The following is a 22,186-nucleotide window of genomic DNA, read 5'->3' as shown; positions in this document are numbered from 1 at the left end:
AGGTATTTTGTATTCGGCGCATGTGACAAATACAATTTGATTTGATTTGATTCTACTGAGATTGTGACAGCCGGTTAAATGGCATCCCTTGAGAAGGGAATATGTCAGGAGAAGTGCAGTATTAGCATAAGGAGATTCATAATTGGAATACGGAGGAGGAATGGAGTGAAAAAGAGAGACCGAGGAGGTCTTGAGAGAGGGAGGTAGAGGGTGAGCTTGAGTCAGTTAAAAATGGCAGAGTTTGTTAAAGAAGAATGGTAGAAAGTGTAAGCAGAGTGAGCTGAAGACGAGGGGAAATGGTAGTGAATGAGGGTGAAGTATCGGAGGTGGTAAGTGTGGTAAAGTTCTCGGAGCCCGAGGCCTGCATCGAGGGTCAGGATAAAGATGAGTCTGTGACAGTATGAGTGAAGTTTTTGGAAAAAGTGGACCCTTGCCTTTTGGCTGATCTATTTGGGGTTTCAGGGTGGGTGAACACAGAGTTGGGTGCTGTGGAATCAGTGAGGGTAACCAGAAGTGGTCTTGTGATAATTGTTTATGTTTCTGCTGGTCAGAGGGAGAAGGTGCTCCAACAGAAGAAAAAGATTCACGGTGTTTGTGATTCTCGTCGTTTGATGCGATGCAGACAGGGTGGCATGAGTGGTGAAATAGAAGAGTTATTATCTGTTCTTTTGACTTTTGATGTTGAGTCTTTGACCAACAAAGTGATGTTAGTATTTTTAAGTTATCCTTGACAAGCTTTTGTGCCGAATACATTACGTTGTTACAGGTGTCAAGCTTATGGGCATGTAGCAGCAGTGTGTAGGAAGGAGGTTCCTAGGTGTGAGAAGTGTGCAGAAAGGCATGAGACAAAGGAATGTGTAGCATTGGGGAAAGTAGTGCATTTACTAACGCACCCAAAGTATCACACAGTCTGAGATACACTACTTTATTTTGTCCATTTATTGATTTATTGCGCTACAGGAAATAGGGTCCTCATGATTGATCACACACACACATTAGTTACACATATCCATTATGTTGAAGCACTTTTTGAAACGGTCAAGATTGTTTAATATATGTATCTTGAAATAAAATCTGCTAAATGGAAGAAAACGTATTGTCAACCTATATAAATTGATATTTTCTGCCAATTCTTCACTGTTTAATGATTCCATAATAATACTTTCAAAATACTTGTATTTCGTGAAGACGCAGTGGGAAATGAATTACTTCCGGGTTACGTTTCATTCGCACGGACATCTTCGGCGGCCTGCTTGTAATTTCCTCTATTGTTGTTATGTGTTCTCTTGCAACATGACTTTAAAGTTCTCCCCCCAATAGGCATTTTTGTAGAAAAGGGGTTGAATGTCACGAAGTAAGTATAACGTTTCTAATTGAATTGCTAGCCTGCTGGCTACTGGTACTTAACATCTAGATAGCATAAATTGTTAGCTAGATTATCATTGCATTAGCTAATTGTGTTGCTAACTAGCAGCATTATTTGTGATAGCTTCCTAATTGACGATTTGCCATTTACTTTGAATGTTATATGGCTAGGTAACCTTAGCTAGCTATCCCCCATGATTCATTTAGCTAACTAGCTCATTTAGTTAGCTAGGTAGACATATTCGCTAACTGAGGAACGCTCAACTCTTCTCCTAGCTATATCTGCTTTCGATATAAGAGAACGGAGTTCAGTGTTCTTCAGCTAATCGTTGTTGTCAGTATCACCGATGAGCTCATGTCATGGTGTTTTTATAGCTAAGCATGATAGCTAACTATTCTAGCCATAGCCTAGCAAGTCAGTTAGCTGATGGATGCACATCCAGACCTAGTTATGCAACATGTTAATGATGGACACAGACACACCTATTCATGAGCTTTTCTTGTGCCACAGTCTCTTTCATAACTAGATGTTGACCAGTGGTTGCTGCCCACCCAGGCCAGTATGGACGAAGGAACCCTGGAGACAGCCATTACGGCCTACAGCGCCCAGCTGCAGCAGGTGGAAAGTGCCCTATTGGCCGGCCTGGACCCCTCGCAGCAGGCTGACCTGCTAAAACTGAAAGAAGACCTCTCTCAGCTGATAGAACTCACAGAAGCTAGCCTAGTGTCGGTCAAGAAGAGTCGGCTCCTAGCCACTCTCGAAGAGGACGACGGGCTCCAGTCGCTAGCCACAGGCACACCAGCTAACGGTGGCTTGGACAATGAGTTTGCTGCCTTCTACTCGGAAGTGGGGGAGGTTTCCGGAAGTAGCTCAGACATGAGAGATAGGGAAGATGAGATGGAGGAGGATGATGGCGAGGTGGAGGATGATGGCGAGGTGGAGGGAGAGGTAGATGCGCTAAGTGGCACCAAAGTGCGAGCACCCTACCGCACCTCTTGGGGGACTTTGGAGTACCACAATGCAATGATCGTGGGGACAGAGAGTTGTGACAGAAATGAGGCCCAGGTGAGGGTGCTGTATGTCCATCCCACACAGAAGTCCATGAAGCCCTGCCCATTCTTCCTGGAGGACAAGTGTCGCTTCGCAGACAACTGCAGGTATAGGGTTTTATTAAGGGGTGAACATTTAAATGAAATTGTGATCCTTAACGTTAAGAAAAATCAGGAACCAAATTCAAATCGCATTGCAGTTATCACAAAACATGTTAATTTCCATGTGATAGCCGAAGTAGACGATAGGCCTGGGAAATGTTATGTAATTGAAATAAAACCAGAGGGGACAGGCAAACTTTAGGCTACTTTGGTGAATTTGCGAAATGTGCATCACATTTTTTTTCAGCCTGCCCCCTCCTCTCTTTCCTTTGCGCTGGCTCGCCTGGGCCTTGTTCATTACGCCAATTATTTCTCCAAATGTTTCTTAAAACTCTAGTTTTAGTTGCAAACCGGAACGTTACGTTTTGCAACTGTTTGGACTAATGATTACACCCCTGCTCTTTCTCTTCACTGATGACGCGAGAGTGTTCAGTTTTTGCTCTATTGCGTGTAGAATATCCTACCCTATTCACTGATGGTAGTCCCTGTTTTACTGATGTTGCAAGACATTGCAAGCCCAGAAATTGAGATGGATGGCCGTAGTGCCCCCCCCCTCTTACTGTCCCTCGCTATGAAAGATATGAATGTTCTCGGAAGTACAGCAACTAATCAGTTTCCTCCCTTCCAAAAATACTCAATCTAAGGAATCTTGACACTCAGAAATGATTTTGGAGTCCACTCTCCACCACTATGTCGTCATTATTAACAATTGGAAAAATGGCAGAAAGGCAAGCGACAGCAGCGAAGTCTTGAATGGCAATACTTTAAGAAGTTAAATGAGAAGGAAATGCTAACTTTGAGAGGTAGAATTGAGGTACGGCAATTCAGGTGCAATGCTTAACCATCTGAAAGGGATGCACCGTGAGACCTAAACTGTTGCTGGCTCAGCGCAGCTGCATTGTTAATTCACATCAAATTGTATACATTTTTCTTATCGTTTTAACGGAAAACCTATCTATGATCTCACACGGATATCTTTTTACAGGGTTGGAAGGAAAGCAGAACACACATTTCCTTTGTAACTGATGAAGTAATAACATTATTGTTTTGTCATTCAAATTATAACGTTACCCCCTTATTTTTCCTCAACCCCCACGTGATTTTACACTTCATTTTAATTGCCATAAAATGTTTGAAGTGTTGAGCTTTCATGCAGTCTTTTGTACATTATTTTCGGTTCAATTGAAACCCTTTTTGACGACTCTCCCCAATGTTATTTTGCCTGGCTATGATACGCCGTCTCAGTAAGGACCCTCGTCTGACCCCTGTTCTGGTGCTGTAGGTTCTCCCATGGCGAGGTGGTGTATGTGTCAGAGCTCAGAGAGTTCCTGGAGTCGAACCTCACTAACCTTCAAGAGGGCTCCTCCTGCTTGGCCAGGCAAGACGACGGCATCTGGTACTCGGGCAAAATAACAGGTGTGTCACTGACTGTCCATCACCTACAGCAGGGGTACTCAACTACTATTTGAGGAGGTCCGGTCACACGCTTTCTATGTGACAAATGTCTGGATGGATATTGTCATTTATCGGCATAGGAACAAACACCCACCTTGCAACCTATGCAACCCCAAACTGTTTGCACCCCTCTTGTTGGCCGAGAGAGAGTGTTGCAATTTTTTAAAGATAATTTCCCACAATTCTACACATTTTGCCATGTCTTATGTGTGTTCATATCAATCAATCAATCGTATTATAAAGCCCTTTTTACATCCACAGATGTCACAAAGTACCTTTATACAGAACCCAGCCTAAAACCCCAAAGAGCAAGCAATGCAGACGTAGTCACACGATGGCTAGGAAAAACTTCTCATAGCAGAGAGAGAGGGGGAGTGGACAACCACAGGTCTGGGACAAGGTAGCATTTGATGAACAGGTCAGGGTTCCATAGCCACAGGCAGAACAGCAGAAACTGGAGTAGCAGCACGACAAGGTATGATACCTGAGGGACTAAACAAAATCAATGGGGGTCAGGGCTCCTGGCCATGATAACTGCAACATTTACACTGAACAAAAAAATTGAACCGCAATATGCAACAATTTCAGCGATTTTACTGCGTTAGTTCATACAAGGAAATCAGTCAATTTAAATAAATTAATTAGGCCCTAATCTATGGATTTCACATGACTAGGAATACAGATATGCATCTGTTGGTCAAAGATACCTTAAAAAAAGTAGGGGCGGGGATCAGAAAACAGTGTGACCACCATTTGCCTCGTGCAGCGTGACACATCTCCTTGTCATAGAGTTGATCAGGCTGTTGATTGTGGCTTCTCGAATGTTGTCCCACTCCTCTTCCATGGCGGTACGAAGTTGCGGGAACTGGAACTCACTGATAGACACGGCGATCTAGAGCATCCCAAACATGCTTAATAGGTGACCATGGAAGAACTGGGACATTTTCATCTTTCAGGAATTGTGTACAGATCCTTACGACCTGGGGCCATGCATTATCATGATAATGGTGGTGGATGAATGGCACAACAATGGGCAGGCCACAGGATCTCATCACTATATCTCTGTGCATTGAAATTGCTATCGATAAAATGCAATTAGGTTCATTGTCCGTATCTTATGCCTGCCCATATCATAACCCCATGCGCTTGTGAGGCCAGTTGGACATACTGCCAAGTTCTCTATAATTATGTTGGTAGAGAAATTCTCAGGCAACAGCTCTGGTGGACATTCATGCAGTCAGCATGCCAATTGCACGCTCCCTCAACTTGATACATCTGTGGCATTGTGTTGTGTGACACAACTGCACATTTTAGTGACCTTTTTATGGTCCCCAGCACAAGGTGCACCTGTGTAATGATCATGCTGTTTAATTAGCTTATTGATATGCCACACTTGTCAGGTAAATGGATTATCTTGGCAAAGGAGAAATGCTCACTAACAGGGACGTAAACAAATTTCGGCACAATTTGAGAGAAATAAAAAAATTGTGCGTATGGTACGGTGTCTTATTTCAGCTCTAACATGTTGAGTTTATTTTTTTTGTTCAGTGCCTTCAGAAAGTATTCATACCCCTTGACTTGTTCCACATTTTGTTGTTACAGCCTGAATTCAATATGGATTAAATATATATTTTTACCTCACACAATACCACATAATGACAAAGTGAACATGTTTTTGTATTTTGTTTTCTCCAAATGTATTGAAAATAAAATGCAGATGTAATTTACAATTACTCACAGCTCTCCAAATTGAGTTCAGGTGCATCCAATTTCCTCTGATCATTCTTGATGTGTTGCTGCAACTTGATTGGAGACCACCTGTGGCCAATTAAATTGTTTGGACATGATTTTGAAAGAAACATACCTGTCTGTATAAGGTCCCACAGCTGACAGTGCATGTCAGAGCAGAAACTATAAGGAACTGTTTGTAGATCTCTGAGATAAAATTGTGTTGAGACATATCTGGGGAGGGTATAAAACCATTTCTAGAGTAATGAAAATGTCCAAGAGCACACTTGTCTCCGTCATTAGGAAATGTCAAAAAAAATATGGAACTGGCCAAACTGAACAACCGGACAAGAAGGACCTTGGTCAGGGAGGTGACCATGAACCCAATGACCACTGACAGAACTACAGAGTTCCTTGGCTGAGATGAGACAACCTGCCTAAAGGACCATAGTCTCTACAGCATTTCACCAATCTGGGCTTTATGGAAGTGCTGTTTTCGTCTCACTCGCTCACGCTCTCTCTCACCTGCTGTTTCGACCTCTGAATGCTCGGCTATGAAAAGCTAACTGACATTTACTCCTGAGGTGCTGACCTCTGTTGCAACCCCTGTGATTATAAATGACAAGCAGGGTCAAAATAATAAACGTTTGAACATCTTGAAGAACAATCTGGCCTTAATGTCCTGTACTCATATCTTCCCCCAGCACAGCCAAAAGAGGACTGGCCACCCCTCAGAGCCTGGTTTCTTCCTAGGTTCCGGCCTTTTCTGGGAAGTTTTTCCTAGCCACTATGTTTCTACAGCTGTGTTGCCTGCTCTTTTGGGTTTTAGGCTGGGTTCTGTACAGCACTTTGAGACCTGATGAGGTCGTAAGGGCTTTCTAAATACATTTGATTTGATAAGTGGCCATATGGAAGCAAGTCCTGAGAAAAATACGCATGACTGGAGTTTGCCAAAAGGCACGTGAAAGACAGAGCACAAGGCAAAAGTTTCTGTGGATAGATTAAACAAAAATGTAATTCTTTGGCCTGAATGCAAAGCACTATGTCTGGAGAAAACCAAGCACAGCTCATCACCCATCTAACACCATCCCTACTGTGAAGCATGGGTGCAGTAGCATCATGCTATAAGGATGCTTTTCAGTGGCAGGGACTGTGAGATTGGTGAGGATAGGGAACAATGAATGGAGCCAAGTACAAGCAAATCCTTGACGAGAACCTAATCCAGAGTGCAAACGACCTTAGACTGGGGTGAAAATGTACATTCCAACAGGACAATGACCCCAAGCATACAGCTAAAGCAACGCTGGAATGGCTTCAGAACCAGAATGTGTAAGTTCTTGAGTGGCCCAGCCAAAGCCCAGACTTGAATCCCATTGAAAATGTGTGGAAAGACTTGAATGCTGTTCACCACCGTCCAATTTAAGAGCTTAAGAAAATCTGCAAAGAAGAATGGGAAATCCCCAAATCCAGTTGTGCAAAGCTGATACTGACAAGCCAAAAGCTGTAATGGCAGACAAAGGTGCTTCTAAAAAGTTTTGACTCGGGTGTGAATACTTGTGTAAATTATTTATTTATTTCATTTTGAATGAATTTGCTAACATAAAAAAAAAAAAAAAAAAACACTGTCATTTTGTGTGTGTGTGTAGATAGGTGATCCTTTTTGAATTCAGGTTGTAATACAACAACTTGGAATAAGTCAAGGAGTATGAGTACTTTCTGAAGGCACTGTTTCTTATTTTGTAAGTCATGCCCAGTGATCTATATTGACCCTGTTCTGGGTCCAGATCTGGACTGTGGCCCACCTGTTGAGTATGGCTGACATACAGCATAACAAGCATTGCCTTTCTCAAACCCATTCAATTTTACCCACTACTAGAGATGTAGCCTATTGAGTCCCAAATTAGTTACATCATGTTGGGTGTCATGTCAATGTTTTGTAGTAGACAAGATTAACATCTGATCAGCTCATATTACTGTGTTCCACTAACCAAGGTGATTGAAATGCTCTTGTCTGTCTGAGTAGACATCGACAATGATTTCTACACGGTGAAGTTCGACTCGGCCTTGCTGAAGAACGTCATGGTGGAGGCTGACGGGGTCATCCCACCGTTGAGAGAAGATGACCTGCCCTCCTGCTCTGACTCGGAGGATGATGACAACGGAGAGGGCGAAGCAGCGTTCCCCATAGGTAGGTACCTTTTTCAACAATTTGTAGACCATATTCACTGAACAAAAATATAAACGCAACTTGCAAAAATGTCAGTTTTTACTGAGTAAAAGTTCATACAAGGAAATCAGTCAGTTTAAATACATTAATTAGGCCCTAATCTATGGATTTCACATGACTGGGAATACAGATATACATTTGTTGGTCACAGATGCCTTTTAAAAAATGTAGGGGAGTGGATCAGCAAACCAGTCAGTATCTGGTGTTACCACCATTTGCCTCATGCAGCGTGACACATCTCCTTCACATAGAGTTGATCAGGCTGTTGATTGTGGAATGTTGTCCCACTCCTCTTCAATGTCTGTGTGAAGTTGCTGGATATGGAACTGGAACGCATTGTCGTACACGTCAATCCAGAGCATCCCAAACATGCTCAATGGGTGATATGTCTGGTGATTATGCAGGCCGTGAATGAATTGGGGCATTTTCAGCCTCCAGTAATTGTGTACAGATCCTTCTGAAACATGAGGTGATGGTGGCGGATGAATGGCATGACAATGGGCCTCAGGATCTCGTCAAGGTATCTTTGAGCATTCAAATTGCTATCGATAAAATGCAATTGCGTTCATTGTCCGTAGCTTATGTCTGCCCATACCATAACCCAACCGCCACCATGGGGCACTCTGTTCACAACATTGACATCAGCAAACCGCTCCCCCACACGACGCCATACATGCAGTCTGCCATCTTGCCGGTACAGTTGAAAAGTGTGAAGAACACACTTCTCCAGCGTACCAATGGCCATCAAAGGTGAGCATTTGTCCACTGAAGTCGGTTACAACGGTGAACTGCAGTCAAGTCAAGACCCTGGTGAGGACGACGAGCACTCAGTTGAGCTTCCCTGAGAAGGTTTCTGGCAGTCTGTGCCCACAGTTTCATCAGCTGTCCGGGTGAATGGTTTCAGATGATCCCTCGGGTGGAGGTCTGCTGTCGTTACAAATGGAGCCGGAGGGTGTGGCTGCCGTAAACTGGATGAGCTCCGTTTGAGACTGTCCTACTGACGGGACATTAAAAACAAATCTCTTATGTTTCAACGAGTCGTGGCTGAACGAGTTAATGGATAATATACAGTTGGCTGGGTTTTCCGTGCATCGGAAAGACGGAACAGCAACCTCTGGTAAGGGGTGGTGGTCTGTGTCTATTTGTCAACAAGAGCTAGTGTGCGATCTCTAATATTAAAGAAGTGTTGCGGTTTTGCTCGCCTGAGGTAGAGTACCTCATGATAAGCTGTAGACCACACTATTCACCTAGAGAATGTATCTATTTTTAGTATGTCTATTTGCCACCACAAACTGATGCAGGCACTAAGGCCATAAGCAAACGAGAATGCTCACCCAGAAGCGGCGCTCCTAGTGGCCGGGGACTTTAATGCCTGAACTTAATCCGTTTTACCTCATTTTGACCAGCATGTCACTTGCAAACACGGGGGTTATAAAAAAAATAGATATATATAACCCCTTTACTCCACACAGAGACGCGTACAAAGCTTTCCCTCGCCCCCCCCATTTGGCAAATTCTATCCTCCTGCTTAAAAGCAAGAACTACAGCAGGAAGTACCAGTGACTCGCTCAATGCAGAAGTGGTCTGATGCTCAGTTACAGTACTGGTTTGCTAGCACAGACTGGAATATGTTCCAGGATTCATCCAATGGCATTGAGGAGTACACCACATCAGTCACCTGTTTCATCAATTAGTGCGGTGACCGAACGTACAGTTGAAGTCGGAAGTTTACATACACCTTAGCCAAATACATTTAAACAAATTGTTTCACAATTCCTGACATTTAATCCTAGTAAAAATTCCCTGTCTTATGTCAGTTAGGATCACCACTTTATTTTAAGAATGTGAAATGTCACAATAGTAGATTTTTTAAAATTTCTTTCATCACATTCCCAGTGGGTCAGAAGTTTACATACACTCAATTAGTATTTGGTAGTATTGCCTTTAAATTGTTTAACTTGGGTCAAACATTCCGGGTAGCCTTCTACAAGCTTCCCACAATAAGTTGGGTGAATTTTGGCCCATTTTCTCCTGCCAGAGCTGGTGTAACGGAGTCAGGTTTGTAGGCCTCCTTGCTCGCATACCTAAGAATTTTTACTAGGATTAAAAGCCAGGAATTGTGAAAAACTGAGTTTAAATGTATTTGGCAAAGGTGTATGTAAACTTCTGACTTCATCTGTATGTTCAGTATGAATAGACTCCGGATTCTGTTTCTATGGTGTAGACCCAGCTTTGTCTTGAGGATTTCCATGTAATGGTATGCAGCTACCTTAAAGACATTGTTATGGATGACTCTACCCCAGCATGGCCAGAAATTATTTTGGTTATAACAGATTGTTTTGACAAATCTCACAAAATAACTTTGTTGGAAGGTTGGAGGTTTAAAATGATTTTTACATTTGTGTCAAACATTTTTTTGGGGGGAGAGGGAAAGCTTTGTACGCGTCTCTGTGAGTGGAGTAAAGGGGGTATAGTTTTTTTTTTATAACCCCTGTGTTTGCATGATGAAAGTGTCCATTTTAGGCCCTTTTGAGAGCTATACATGCCCCCCTCATTGTACTCCAAGGTGGTGTTTGTATCATGTACGGTTCACGGATCAAAGAAATGGCCTAAACGTTTCGATAAACAATCTGAGATGCCAAAAATATTTTGGGGCATGCTGGCATGGAATCGACCCTAATGTAGAAATAGAGGATGTTATTGATTTGTAATTTGCTTCCCATTTGAATCTATGTTTTTCCTTTCGCTCTAACCACAAACATTAGTGGATAACATGACACCTACTTACACAGTAACTTGGCTGAATGTTTCTTTGTACAGATGCCCTGCATGTAGCTAAAGTATTGAGTTTGTCTTCTCATTGACCCATCAGTTTTAACCCAAGAGGAGGATTGGGCGCTGTCGGGAAGTTCTTCTGCCTTTGGTGGCTGGGAGGCACACACAAGAGGCATAGGCTCCAAGCTCATGCTCAAAATGGGATACGAATATGGGAAAGGTAAACACAAGTGATTATCAGTCAACAAACATGGAGACAATGCAGATAAGTAATACTTTACTGTAAAACACAATGTAATGAAAAATGTTGGGCTACTCTAAAATCAAATTCATATTGCCTTGTGGCACATATTTTCTGGTGAATGAAATTGTCAATTTATAAGGTTAGTTCACAGTCAAGGATTAGTGAAACACTCTGGCACATAGGTGCAGCAACAGTCTCCACTTCTGTCAGTCAGTCTCGGGTCATCTTCTTCACCATGCCCCAGCTCTGCTGGTGTTGATGGAGCTCAGTCTTGATTGTTCTCTGCAATGTTGTTTTGGGCCTCTCCCTCTTAAGTCTCCCCCTAGATTTGTGAAATGTGTGGATTAGTAAAAGCAATGTCCCATACAACTTGTACTGTAAGTTTAAAGCAATTTTACTGTGGTCATTTCAAGTTGACACCCTAAAATCCACTTTAAAGCATCACACAAATGGCCATTGTTTTAGGCTTTCAGTTTAATTGCTTTTCGAGATACAAGCCACAATTTGCCGCTCCCAGCAAGCCCATAGTAGATGCGTCTGTGCCTCTACAGGTCTGGGTAAAACGTCAGAGGGTCGGGTGGAGCCAGTGCTGGCGGTGGTCCTGCCCAAAGGTAAATCTCTGGACCAGTGTGCTGAGCTCACTGCGAGGAAGACGCAGAGCAAAGTGGCCAAAGGCAAAGATGGGCAGAAGGTGAGCCGCAATAAGAGAACGAGAAAGGCTCGTGCACATAACACTGGTGGGTGCCACAACGTCTTTGACTTCCTGAACCGCAAGCTGGGCAACGGGGACGCCAACCCTGAGGCAGGAGGCACTTGTGGCCCGCCTCCCTCACATACTCCATCGTCTCAAGGGGCCGGAGTGGAGGCTTACAAGGGGGGGAAGAGCACCAAGAGAAACCTGAACGTGAAGCTGTTCCAGGCGGCAGAGAGGGTGACCCAGACGGAGAGGGAGATCCAGAGACTCACAGAGTCCCTGAGCCGACGGACTGGGAGGTAAGGAAAGGAGGGACCCTGGGAACTCAACTAACCTCGTCTCTCATATCATAAGATGGATGCCCAACAGCCATACAGGAGCACTTCACCGGCCATCAGATGTGAATGGCAGTATACTGTAGTTGTTAAACAATGTTGTCTAAACTCATGTCAATGATAGTTTGATCTTTGCTGACTAGAGATGGGTTTAGGATTTGCAGCAAATCACAAATCTAGTAGGTCCCTATTCTCCCAATGCAGCCTCTCCCTCTCTTAGATCTCTTTAGTTTTCTTCCTCTGTAGCAACTTTGCTTCTGTAGATGAACTTCTACAGTGTAAGTCTGTAAAGCAACTCCCCCCCCCCCCATGTCTATGTAGATCTTATTAAACCACTGTTCCCTCTGTGTCCCCACAGGGATTCTTCCATGGTGACTCACCTGGAAGAGAAGCTGTCTGCAGCCCGCAGCCTGCTGGTCCAGCAGAAGGCCCAGGAGCTCTCGGCCCAGAGGGAGAACAGGAAGGCTGACACTCACAAGAAAATGACAGAGTTTTGACCACACAGTCCTCCAGTGATTAGAACCCACAAACAATTTTTGTCAACTGAGAGAGGTGCCTCCTTAAGCTTATTTCATCCATTTGACTCTAAAGACTTTGGATTGTCTTAAGGCCTCTGGTTGTTGGACTTTTGCCTTTTTTTGGAGTCGTCAACTGGCTCCATGCATGAGTTATTTCTGTTAATATCGGTCCTTTTCTGTTTATGAAATGTCGACATGGGTTGCAGTGGTGGAGATTTTAAGTGTTGGTCAGTTGCTGATGAACCTCTTGTTGTTAAAGGATGAGCCATGACACACTTGGATAAACTGTTTATCATGGATGAGACGGCTACATATAAGTGGATATGACAGATTTTGGTTTTAGGTCCATAATTCTCTTATGTTGTTTTTCAAGTTGGGGCGGCTGGTAGCCTAGTGGTTAGAGTGTTGGGCCAGTAACCGAAAGGTTTCTAGGTTGAATCCCCGAGCTGACAAGGTAAACATCTGTCGTTCTGCCTCTGAACAAAACAGTTAACCCACTGTTCCTAGGCCGTCATTGTAAATAAGAATTTGTTCTTAACTGACTTGCCGAGTTAAATTAAGGTTAAATCAAATAAAAAGTCCCACCAATGTAACTAACCATTTTCTTATGTTATATAGTTTGGAGTGGACAGCTTTCTTTAAATAAATATTTTTATTATTTTGCCAATGTTTTCAGAACTCACTGTACATTTTCCATTCTTTGTAAATATAAACCTCATGCATAACCTAAGCGTGATATAAAAAAAAATGTATCCCAAGAAATGCTTGTGTGTTCATATTGTTATTCTTATGGCACCTTTGACAGGTTTGTCAGAAGAAATTTGAATTATTTAGAACAGATGCCGGTGCCAGCATTGATCTCTCGCCCACCTCAGATTTTTGACTGACTTGGGGATTGAAACCTTGAGTTCAGAGACCTTTCGAGTGTTAAAATCCTCAGCAATCTACATACCATACCCCTTAATGACAGCTCCGAGACAGGATTGTGTCGAGGCTCAGATCTGGGGAAGGGTACCAAAACATTTCTGCCGCATTGAAGGTCCCCAAGAACACAGTGGCCTCCATCATTATTAAATGGAAGAGCTCTTCCTATAGGTGGCCGCCTGGCCAAACGGAGCAATCGAGAAGGGCCTTGGTCAGGGAGGTGACCAGGAACTTGATGGTCACTCTGACAGAGCTTTAGAGTTCTTCTGTGGAGATGGGAGAACCTTCCAGAAGGACAATCATCTCTGCAACACTTCACCAATCAGGCCTTTACGGTAAAGTGGCCAGACGGATGCCAATCCTCAGTAAAAGGCACATGACAGCCCGCTTGGAGTTGCCAAAAGGCACCTAAAGACTCTCAGACCATGAGAAGCAAGATTCTCAGGTCTGATGAAATCAAGATTGAACACTTTGTCCTGAATGCCATGTGTCACTTCTGGAGGAAACCTGGCACCATCCTCATGATAAATCATGGTGGTGGCAGCATGCTGTGGGGGTGTTTTTCAGCGGGCAGGGACTGGGAGACTAGTCAGGATCGAGGGAAAGATTAACAGAGCAAAGTACAGAGAGATCCTTGTTGAAAACCTGCTCCAGAGCTCTCAGGATCTCAGACTGGGGCGAAGGTTCACCTTCTAACAGGACAACGCAGGAGTGGCTTCGAGACAAGTCTCTGAATGTCCTTGAGTGGCCAAGCCAGAGCCCAGACTTGAACCCAATCGAACATCTCTGGAGAGACCTGAAAATAGCTGTGCAGCAATGCTCCCCATCCAACCTGACAGAGATTGAGAATACAGGTGTGCCAAGCTTGTATACTTATGTAAATGTGAATGTTTAAAAATATATATATAAATGAGCAAAAATGTCTAAATTCTTATTTTTGCTTTGTCATTATGGAGTATTGTGTGTAGATTAATGGTGAAAAACGATTTAATCCATTTTAGAATAAGGCTGTAACCTACCAAATTGTGGGAAAAGTCAAGGGGTCTGAATTCTTTCTGAAAGCACTGTAGCTCTGGTGACAACTGATTTGACTGGATTTAATTGCTTGAAGGTGATGAATGGGAACGGGGCTGTAAGTAGCCCAGCAGATAATTGACTGCAACGAAGCTCACTGCATTTGTTCAGGTGTTTTGAGTTAGAACATTGCGCTGGTTTCACAGATATACTCTTGTACCCAGTATCTATTAGTCTAATCAGATTCAACTCAACGTCAGACACATTTAACTGATATTCTTAATCACTTATCAAAGCGTTTGAAAATCAAGATGGAAGAAAAATCGCAACGTTTATTAACAGTGAAGGTCTGTTCTTTCCTCAAAGATTAATTAAATAACCTGACATTTAGTGGTAATTAAGTTATTTAGTCTTATTGCTTTTTGTGTTTCCACCAATTTAAATATCACAGTGCAAACCAACGAAGAGGAGATTGATAATATCACACTTTTAAAAAGACATTGATAATTTAAGATAGCATGAGCATTTACTATTTCAATTATGCAGAACATAGTCTTACTCAAATGCTATATGTGTCTTTTCTGGTAATGGAAATTAACATTTTGCTTTCATCGAGACCATCATTATTCCATCAAGAAATCACATTCTACCCTATATTGTGTATCAACAGCAAAAAATAAATAATGATTTTATTATTTCAGTCAGCAGAAGTACCCTGAAAGACAATGTGCGTTTCCATTTCGTGTTTAATGGCTGTTTTTTTTCTGTCTGTGTTTTTCTATACAAAGATCAATGCTAGTTCCTGTGCTGAGGCAGTGGAAATCCAGTCGTTGTACTTAGGTCAGGTTTGAGGTCATCTGTCCAGGCCTTCAGGTGTAACATTAGATACTATCATTGATGTCCAACAGCAGGGGGCTTTGAAAAAATAAATCTAACTTATTCATTCTGTCTGCAGTTTGGTATGGAAGAGTTGTTTATTCAAAAGTCACGAATCTAAAGGTATCAAAGATGTTTCTTGTGTTTAATTGATGTACATGGACTGTTTAGACTGAAATAAACAAATTGGCAACTTTAAAACAATTTATTTTCTTTAAATAGAAGTCTAATAAATCCAATGTTAGAATTTGAATATAACTAATATCTGTAATGATAACACAAATAAGTCTCAAAGTAATGTGACATATCAGCTATATATGAAAACATCACACAAGCATACAGTTGAATAAAAATCTAAATGCACTCCAGAGTTTTGCATTTTGTTGTTTTGTGGATGAACATTTGAGCAGCACGATGAACTCCATACAATTCACAGTACAGTATTACATGAACAGATGGCTTGTGCGTTTCAGCACCAGTGGTACTTCTATCACTACGTTGGTACTTCTATCACTGTTGTTTTTTGTATGACAGAGTACTATGGACATACAGGCTTTGATAAGACTACTGGTAACCCGTAATGTGTTCATCAAATTCACAGTGGTTTCAAATCCAATTTTAACAACTAGAAAGTTTGCAGAATTTATTAAATAGATTCCCATTTGAATAGCAGCGTTACAATTACAGATCTTCAGAACTGTTTATTTCTTTTGTACCCCTTTTATGTGATATTCAATTGGTAGTTACAGTTTTGTCACATCACTGCAACTCACCTACGGCCTTGGGAGAGGTCAAGAACCATATGTCCTCCGAAACATGATCCTGCCAAGCCACACTGCTTCTTGACACACTGCTCAATTATCCTGGAAGCCAGCTGCACTAATGTGTCTGTGGGACGGTGGAAACACCGTACCACAGGCGACCGAAGTCAGCATGTATGCGCTCGGCCCACCACAAGGAGTCGCTACAGCGCGATGGGACAAGGATATCCCGGCCGGCCAAACTCCTAACCCGGACAATGCTGGGCCAATTGTGCGACGCCTCAATGGTCTTCCGGTCGCGGCCGGCTGCGACACAGCCAGGTCTGTAGTGACGCCTCAAGTACTGCAATGCAGTGCCTTAGACCGCTGCGCCACTCGGGAGGCCCATCCAAGAGTTTAATTGTAAAACTCTTGTCCATGTTTTATTTTCTGTTAATCAAAAAGAGACTTTGATATAACAAAGTTCTCTTTTCATTGATAAATGACTTTTGTTCCATCATCAAAATCAATATCTAACAGCTGAGACTTTAAATAGAGGTCATTAAAATCTTGCCCCTGAAATGTAATTGAGAATCAATTTCACTCATCACCCAAACACTGGTAACCAGAAATTAAGATTTCGTGGTGATTCATCAGGTTGTAAAATACATTTGTGAACTTCATAATTATCTTTGAATGCCTATTGCTGATCATGATAATTGTTCAGGATTGTGAGCATATGTCATCAGGCCAAATCAAATTTCAGATGGACAAACATCAATATAATGATTAGGTCTTAGGGATGTGATTTTTCATGATGAACCACAAATGGCTGTTTTCTGATATTTCCCTACATTGATATTGAAACTGAACACTCCCCTAGCAAAGATCCAGGTTTTCTACGTTATCCTGACCACATCCCTTTCTGTTCTTATAGGAGGATTTTCTTTGGATATGAAGAGTTTCTGTACTAAGATGACCATAAGTAATTTTTGGTACATGGGTTTTGACATGTTTTGTTAGGGTAGTAGGTGACAGAGCTGCATACGGTTCCATTGTTCTATTATTATTAACCTGCCCAATTCAGGAACCTATATTCAACATTTCAAGCTAATAACTCCTTCAATGTCCCCTCTGAGTGTGTCTGCATATGTGCATGTCAAGCCCATCCATTCATTATATGCAGGTGAAGACCTGGGCCCGGTTTCCCAAAGATTGCTTCGATCACGTGGACTGGGATTTGTTCCGCATAGCGTCGAACAACAATATTGATGAATACGCTGATTCGGTGAGTGAGTTTATTAGCAAGTGCATAGGTGATGTTGTACCCACGGTGACTATTAAAACCTTCCCCAACCAGAAACCGTGGATTGATGGCAGCATTCGCGCAAAACTGAAAGCGCGAACCACTGCTTTTAATCATGGCAAGGCGACTGGAAACATGAATACAAACAGTGTAGCTATTCCCTCCGCAAGGCAATCAAACGAGCGAAGCGTCAGAATAGAGACAAAGTAGAGTCGCATTTCAACGGCTCAGACACGAGACGTATGTGGCAGGGTCTACAGTCATTCACGGATTACAAAAAGAAAACCAGCCCTGTTGCGGACACCAACGTCTTGCTCCCAGACAAGCTAAACAACTTCTTCACTCACTTTGAGGACGATACAGTGCCACTGACACGGCCCGCTACCAAAACCTGTGGGCTCTCCTTCACCGCAGCCAACGTGAGTAAAACATTTAAACGTGTTAACCCTCGCAAGGCTGCCGGCCCAGACTGCACCCCTAGCCCCTAGCCACGCCCTCAGAGCAAGCTGGCTGGTGTGTTTACGGACATATTCAATCAATCCCTATCCCAGTCTGCTGTTCCCACATGCTTCAAGAAGGCCACCATTGTTCCTGTTCCCAAGAAAGCTAAGGTAACTGAGCTAAACGACTATAGCACTCACTTCCGACATCATGAAGTGCTTTGAGAGACTAGTCAAGGATCATATCACCTCCACCCTACCTGACACCCTAGACCCACTCAAATTTGCTTACCGCCCCAATAGGTCCACAGGCGACGCAATCACACTGCACACTGCCCTAACCCATCCGGACAAGAGGAAAACCTATGTAAGAATGCTGTTCATCGATTACAGCTCAGCATTTAATACCATAGTACCCTCCAAACTGGTCATTAAGCTCGAGACACTGGACTTTCTGAAGGGCCGCCCCCAGGTGGTGAGGGTAGGAAACAACATCTCCACCCCGCTTATCCTCAACACTGGGGCCCCACAAGGATGCGTTCTTACCCCCCTCCTGTACTCCCTGTTCACCCATGACTGCGTGGCCATGCACGCCTCCAACTCAATCATCAAGTTTGCAGATAACAGTACAGTGGTAGGCTTGATTACCAACAATGACGAGACGGCCTACAGGGAGGAGGTGAGGGCCCTCGGAGTGTGGTGTCAGGAAAATAACCTCACACTCAACGTCAACAAAACAAAGGAGATGATTGTGGACTTCAGGAAATAGGGAGCACCCCCCTATCCACATCGAAGGGACAGCAGTGGAGAAGGTGGAAAGTTTTAAGTTCCTCGGCGTACACATCACGGACAAACTGAAATGGTCCACCCACACAGACAGCGTGTTTAACCTCAGGAGAATGAAGAAATTTGGCTTGTCACCAAAAACACTCACAAACTTTTACAGATGCACAATCGAGAGCATCCTGTCGGGCTGTATCACCACCTGGTACAGCAACTGCTCTGCCCACAACCGTAAGGCTCTCCTGAGGGTAGTGAGGTCTGCACAACGCATCACCGGGGGCAAACTACCTGCCCTCCAGGACACCTACAGCACCCGATGTCACAGGAATGTTTACATAATGTTTATATTTATATGTACATATTCTTATTCATTCATTTACACTTGTGTGTATAAGGTAGTTGTTGTGAAATTGTCTATTGCTTGTTAGATATGACTGCACGGTCGGAACTAGAAGCACAAGCATTTCGCTACATTCGCATTAACATCTGCTAACCATGTGTATGTGACCAATACAATTTGATTTGATTTGATAATAACAGCTTGAGGGAGGGAGAGAGAGGGGTGAGAGGGGGGCTGCTGGTGAGCCAAAGGATAAATCATATTACGATTTAACCTGGAAGCATTAACATGAAATATGGAGGGCCTCAACCTACTGTAATTTCCTAGCAGCACCCAGTTATCCGGGCAGTGCTATTGGAGGAGATAATATTGCACTACTGTAGTAGGGGGGCTTTTTGCACATTTATGGGGATGGGGGATACAGTAAAATAGTAATTGTTTTTCCTTTTCCTGAAACTGTGCCACAGTTCTCCTCTTAGCTAACAGTGAAGCCAATCGTTTATAGGGGTTGCGTTGGATCATAGACTTGATTTGTTGTGTGTGTGTGTGTGTGTGTGTGTGTGTGTGTGTGTGTGTGTGTGTGTGTGTGTGTGTGTGTGTGTGCGTGCGTGTGTGTACAAGTCAACAGAATGTCCTGACGAGGTAGGAAAATAAGACATTTTTTGAACAGGACTTTTGTCATGCCCTGAATTTGTTAAAATTATTGTAGGTTAAAGGGTTAGGTTTATGGTTTGGGGTTAAGGCTAGGGTTAAGGGGTAGGGTTCATTTTAGGGTTAGGTTTAGGAGTTAGGTTTAGGGTTAGGGTTAGTGGTTTGGAGTTAAGGTTGAGAGTTAGTGTTAGGGGTAAGGGAAAATAGGATTTTGAATGGGAATACCTTTTTACTCCCCAAATATTCACCAAAAAAAGCGATGTGTGTGTGTCTGCCTGCGTGCGTTGTGTGTGTATTTGGGGGGCTCAGGTAGAAGAATAGACTATATTGCTTCCCTTGAATTCCCCTTCATGGAACTTTTCAAATCAGGGCCATGGCTTTACTGACAGAGGGAATTAGTTCAACAGTCCAAATCAGGAGTCAGAAGCACAACGGATCAGTATCAGACAGATCCACATTCAGGGCCAGAGGGAAGTACACAACGCAGATTCAGCACCATGAACAGTACCATACAATGCACCATAGAATCAAAACCCTTTTTCTCCATCATGCAGATTCAGCACCATAGACAGCATCATACACCGTAGACATAATCCGCACCTTGGTATATAGCAGCATTACATGATGGATTTATACCACAGCATTGCTGAATACTCTTTCTAATTGGCTAGAAGGGCATTCTAGAATGAGCATTAAAACCAGATATTTGGGACAGTTGGATGTCTCTGGGACATACACTACCGTTCAAGAGTTTGCTGTCACTTAGAAATGTCCGTGTTTTTGAAAGAAAAGCACATTTTTTGTCCATTAAAATAACATCAAATTGATCCGAAATACAGTGTAGACATTATTAATGTTGTAAATGATGACTGTAGCTGGAAACGGCAGATTTTGAATGGAATATCTACCTACATAGGCGCACAGAGGCCCATTATCAGCAACCATCACTCCTGTGGTGGCTTCATTAAATAGTACCTGACAACAAACACAATTCGAATTGAAGGCAGTCAATTCAGGAAGTGATTTCCGAAATGTTTTATTGAGAAGTCATTGAAATAAATGCAATTTTTTTTACAGTATCGAATTGTAATTTTTGTTTACTTCCTGAATTGACTGCCTTCAAATCAAATTGAGCCAAACTCTGGTGTGAGCATACTGTATGTGTTAAAGGTGTGTATATATATTTTTATTTAACCTTTATTTAACTAGGCAAGTCGGTTAAGAACGACAGATTTTTACCTTGTCAGCTCAGGGATTCAATCTAGCAACCTTTCGGTTACTGGCCCAACGCTCTAACCACCTGCCACTCCACTCGGCTACCTGTAAGTGTAGTTTAACTTTGTGTGTCTGTGCGGTGTCCACACACATGCAAATGGATGGAGGAAGAGGAGTGTAGAAGTTGACAGCACACCTTAAACATTCAGCACATGACCGGGCAAAACTGAGATTACTCCAGTTGCTGGTTTTGCCCAGCCTCATGGTCCGGAATGTGCCTTCTCTTTAAGTGTGCATCTGAGAGGTGTATGCATAGCTGCACCCACAATCCTCTGCTTTTTCCTGGCAGCATTTAAAAAGCAGCTCAGCTCCAGTGTTGTATAGGGAGTAGGATGAAGTTTCCCCTAGACATTGGTCTTGGGTCAGTTTTACATTTCCTCCACTAATGGTTAAAGGTTAGGATTTGGGTAGGGAAAACTGATCCTAGACCCATAACTAGGGGCAACTTGAAACTTTAACGAGAGGATGGAGGAAAACTGCTGAGACTAAGAAGTCTTAGCAGGATTTCCTCCTTAATAGAACTGCGAAATATGTGAAATACTGAATGTCTGGGGGCAAGTGCATGTGCAGACACTTCTCCTTCTCTTCTTCTTCTCTCTCTTTCTCTTTCCCATCATCTCAGCCGCATGCTTTTGCTTAAACAAAAGTGATTCCATATAGATTTCAGGCACAGATACTTTCCGATTGGGTCCAGCCGTGCATGCCTACACGTACGCTATGGTCATAAGACGCAGGCCTCTTTATTGTCCCTAGAATTTCTAAGCAAATATAGGCTTTCTCCTATAGAGATACATTTTTACGGAATCGTCTGCCTATCCATGTGAGAGACACAGACTCAGGTCTCGACCTTTAAGTCTTTATTGAAGGCTCATCTCTTCATTAGGTCCTATGATTGAGTGTAGTCTGGCCCAGGGGTGCGAAGGTGAACGGCAAGGCACTGGAGCGACGAACCGCCCTTGCTGTCTCTGCCTGGCCGGCTCCCCTCTCTCCACTGGAATTCTGTGCCTCTGACCCTATTATGTGGCTGAGACACTGTCTTACTAGTGCTTCTCCATGCTATCTCCATGCCATCTCTCACTTGAGTGGGTTGAGTTACATACAGTGCCTTGCAAAAGTATTCATCCCCCTTGGCGTTTTTTCCTATTTTGTTGCATTACAACCTGTAATTTAAATGGATTTTCATGTAATGGATGTACACAAAATAGTCCAAATTGGTGAAGTGAAATAAAAAAAATAACTTGCTTCAAAGATTATTTAAAAAATCTAAATGGAAAAGCGGTGCGTGCATATGAATTCACCCCCTTTGCTATGAAGCCCTTAAATAAGATCTGGTGCAACCAATTG

General features: G+C 42.9%; 1 protein-coding gene across 1 annotated transcript; it reads left to right on the top strand.

Moving 5' to 3' along the window:
- Nucleotides 1-1,195: 1,195 nt before the first annotated feature.
- Nucleotides 1,196-15,675, top strand: LOC139368341 (zinc finger, CCCH-type with G patch domain). The gene is made up of 7 exons (XM_071107104.1): nucleotides 1,196-1,354; nucleotides 1,877-2,523; nucleotides 3,800-3,933; nucleotides 7,724-7,888; nucleotides 10,800-10,922; nucleotides 11,498-11,939; nucleotides 12,334-15,675. The coding sequence occupies exons 2-7, from the start codon at nucleotides 1,928-1,930 to the stop codon at nucleotides 12,470-12,472; spliced, it is 1,599 nt and encodes a 532-aa protein (XP_070963205.1). The 5' UTR covers nucleotides 1,196-1,354; nucleotides 1,877-1,927; the 3' UTR covers nucleotides 12,473-15,675.
- Nucleotides 15,676-22,186: the final 6,511 nt, after the last annotated feature.

Source organism: Oncorhynchus clarkii, chromosome 16 (genome assembly GCF_045791955.1).
Source record: "Oncorhynchus clarkii lewisi isolate Uvic-CL-2024 chromosome 16, UVic_Ocla_1.0, whole genome shotgun sequence".
In the NCBI taxonomy this organism is placed as follows: Eukaryota; Metazoa; Chordata; class Actinopteri; order Salmoniformes; family Salmonidae; genus Oncorhynchus; species Oncorhynchus clarkii.
Note: the sequence above shows the minus strand (reverse complement) of the source record. Positions and strands in the feature narration are given on the sequence as shown.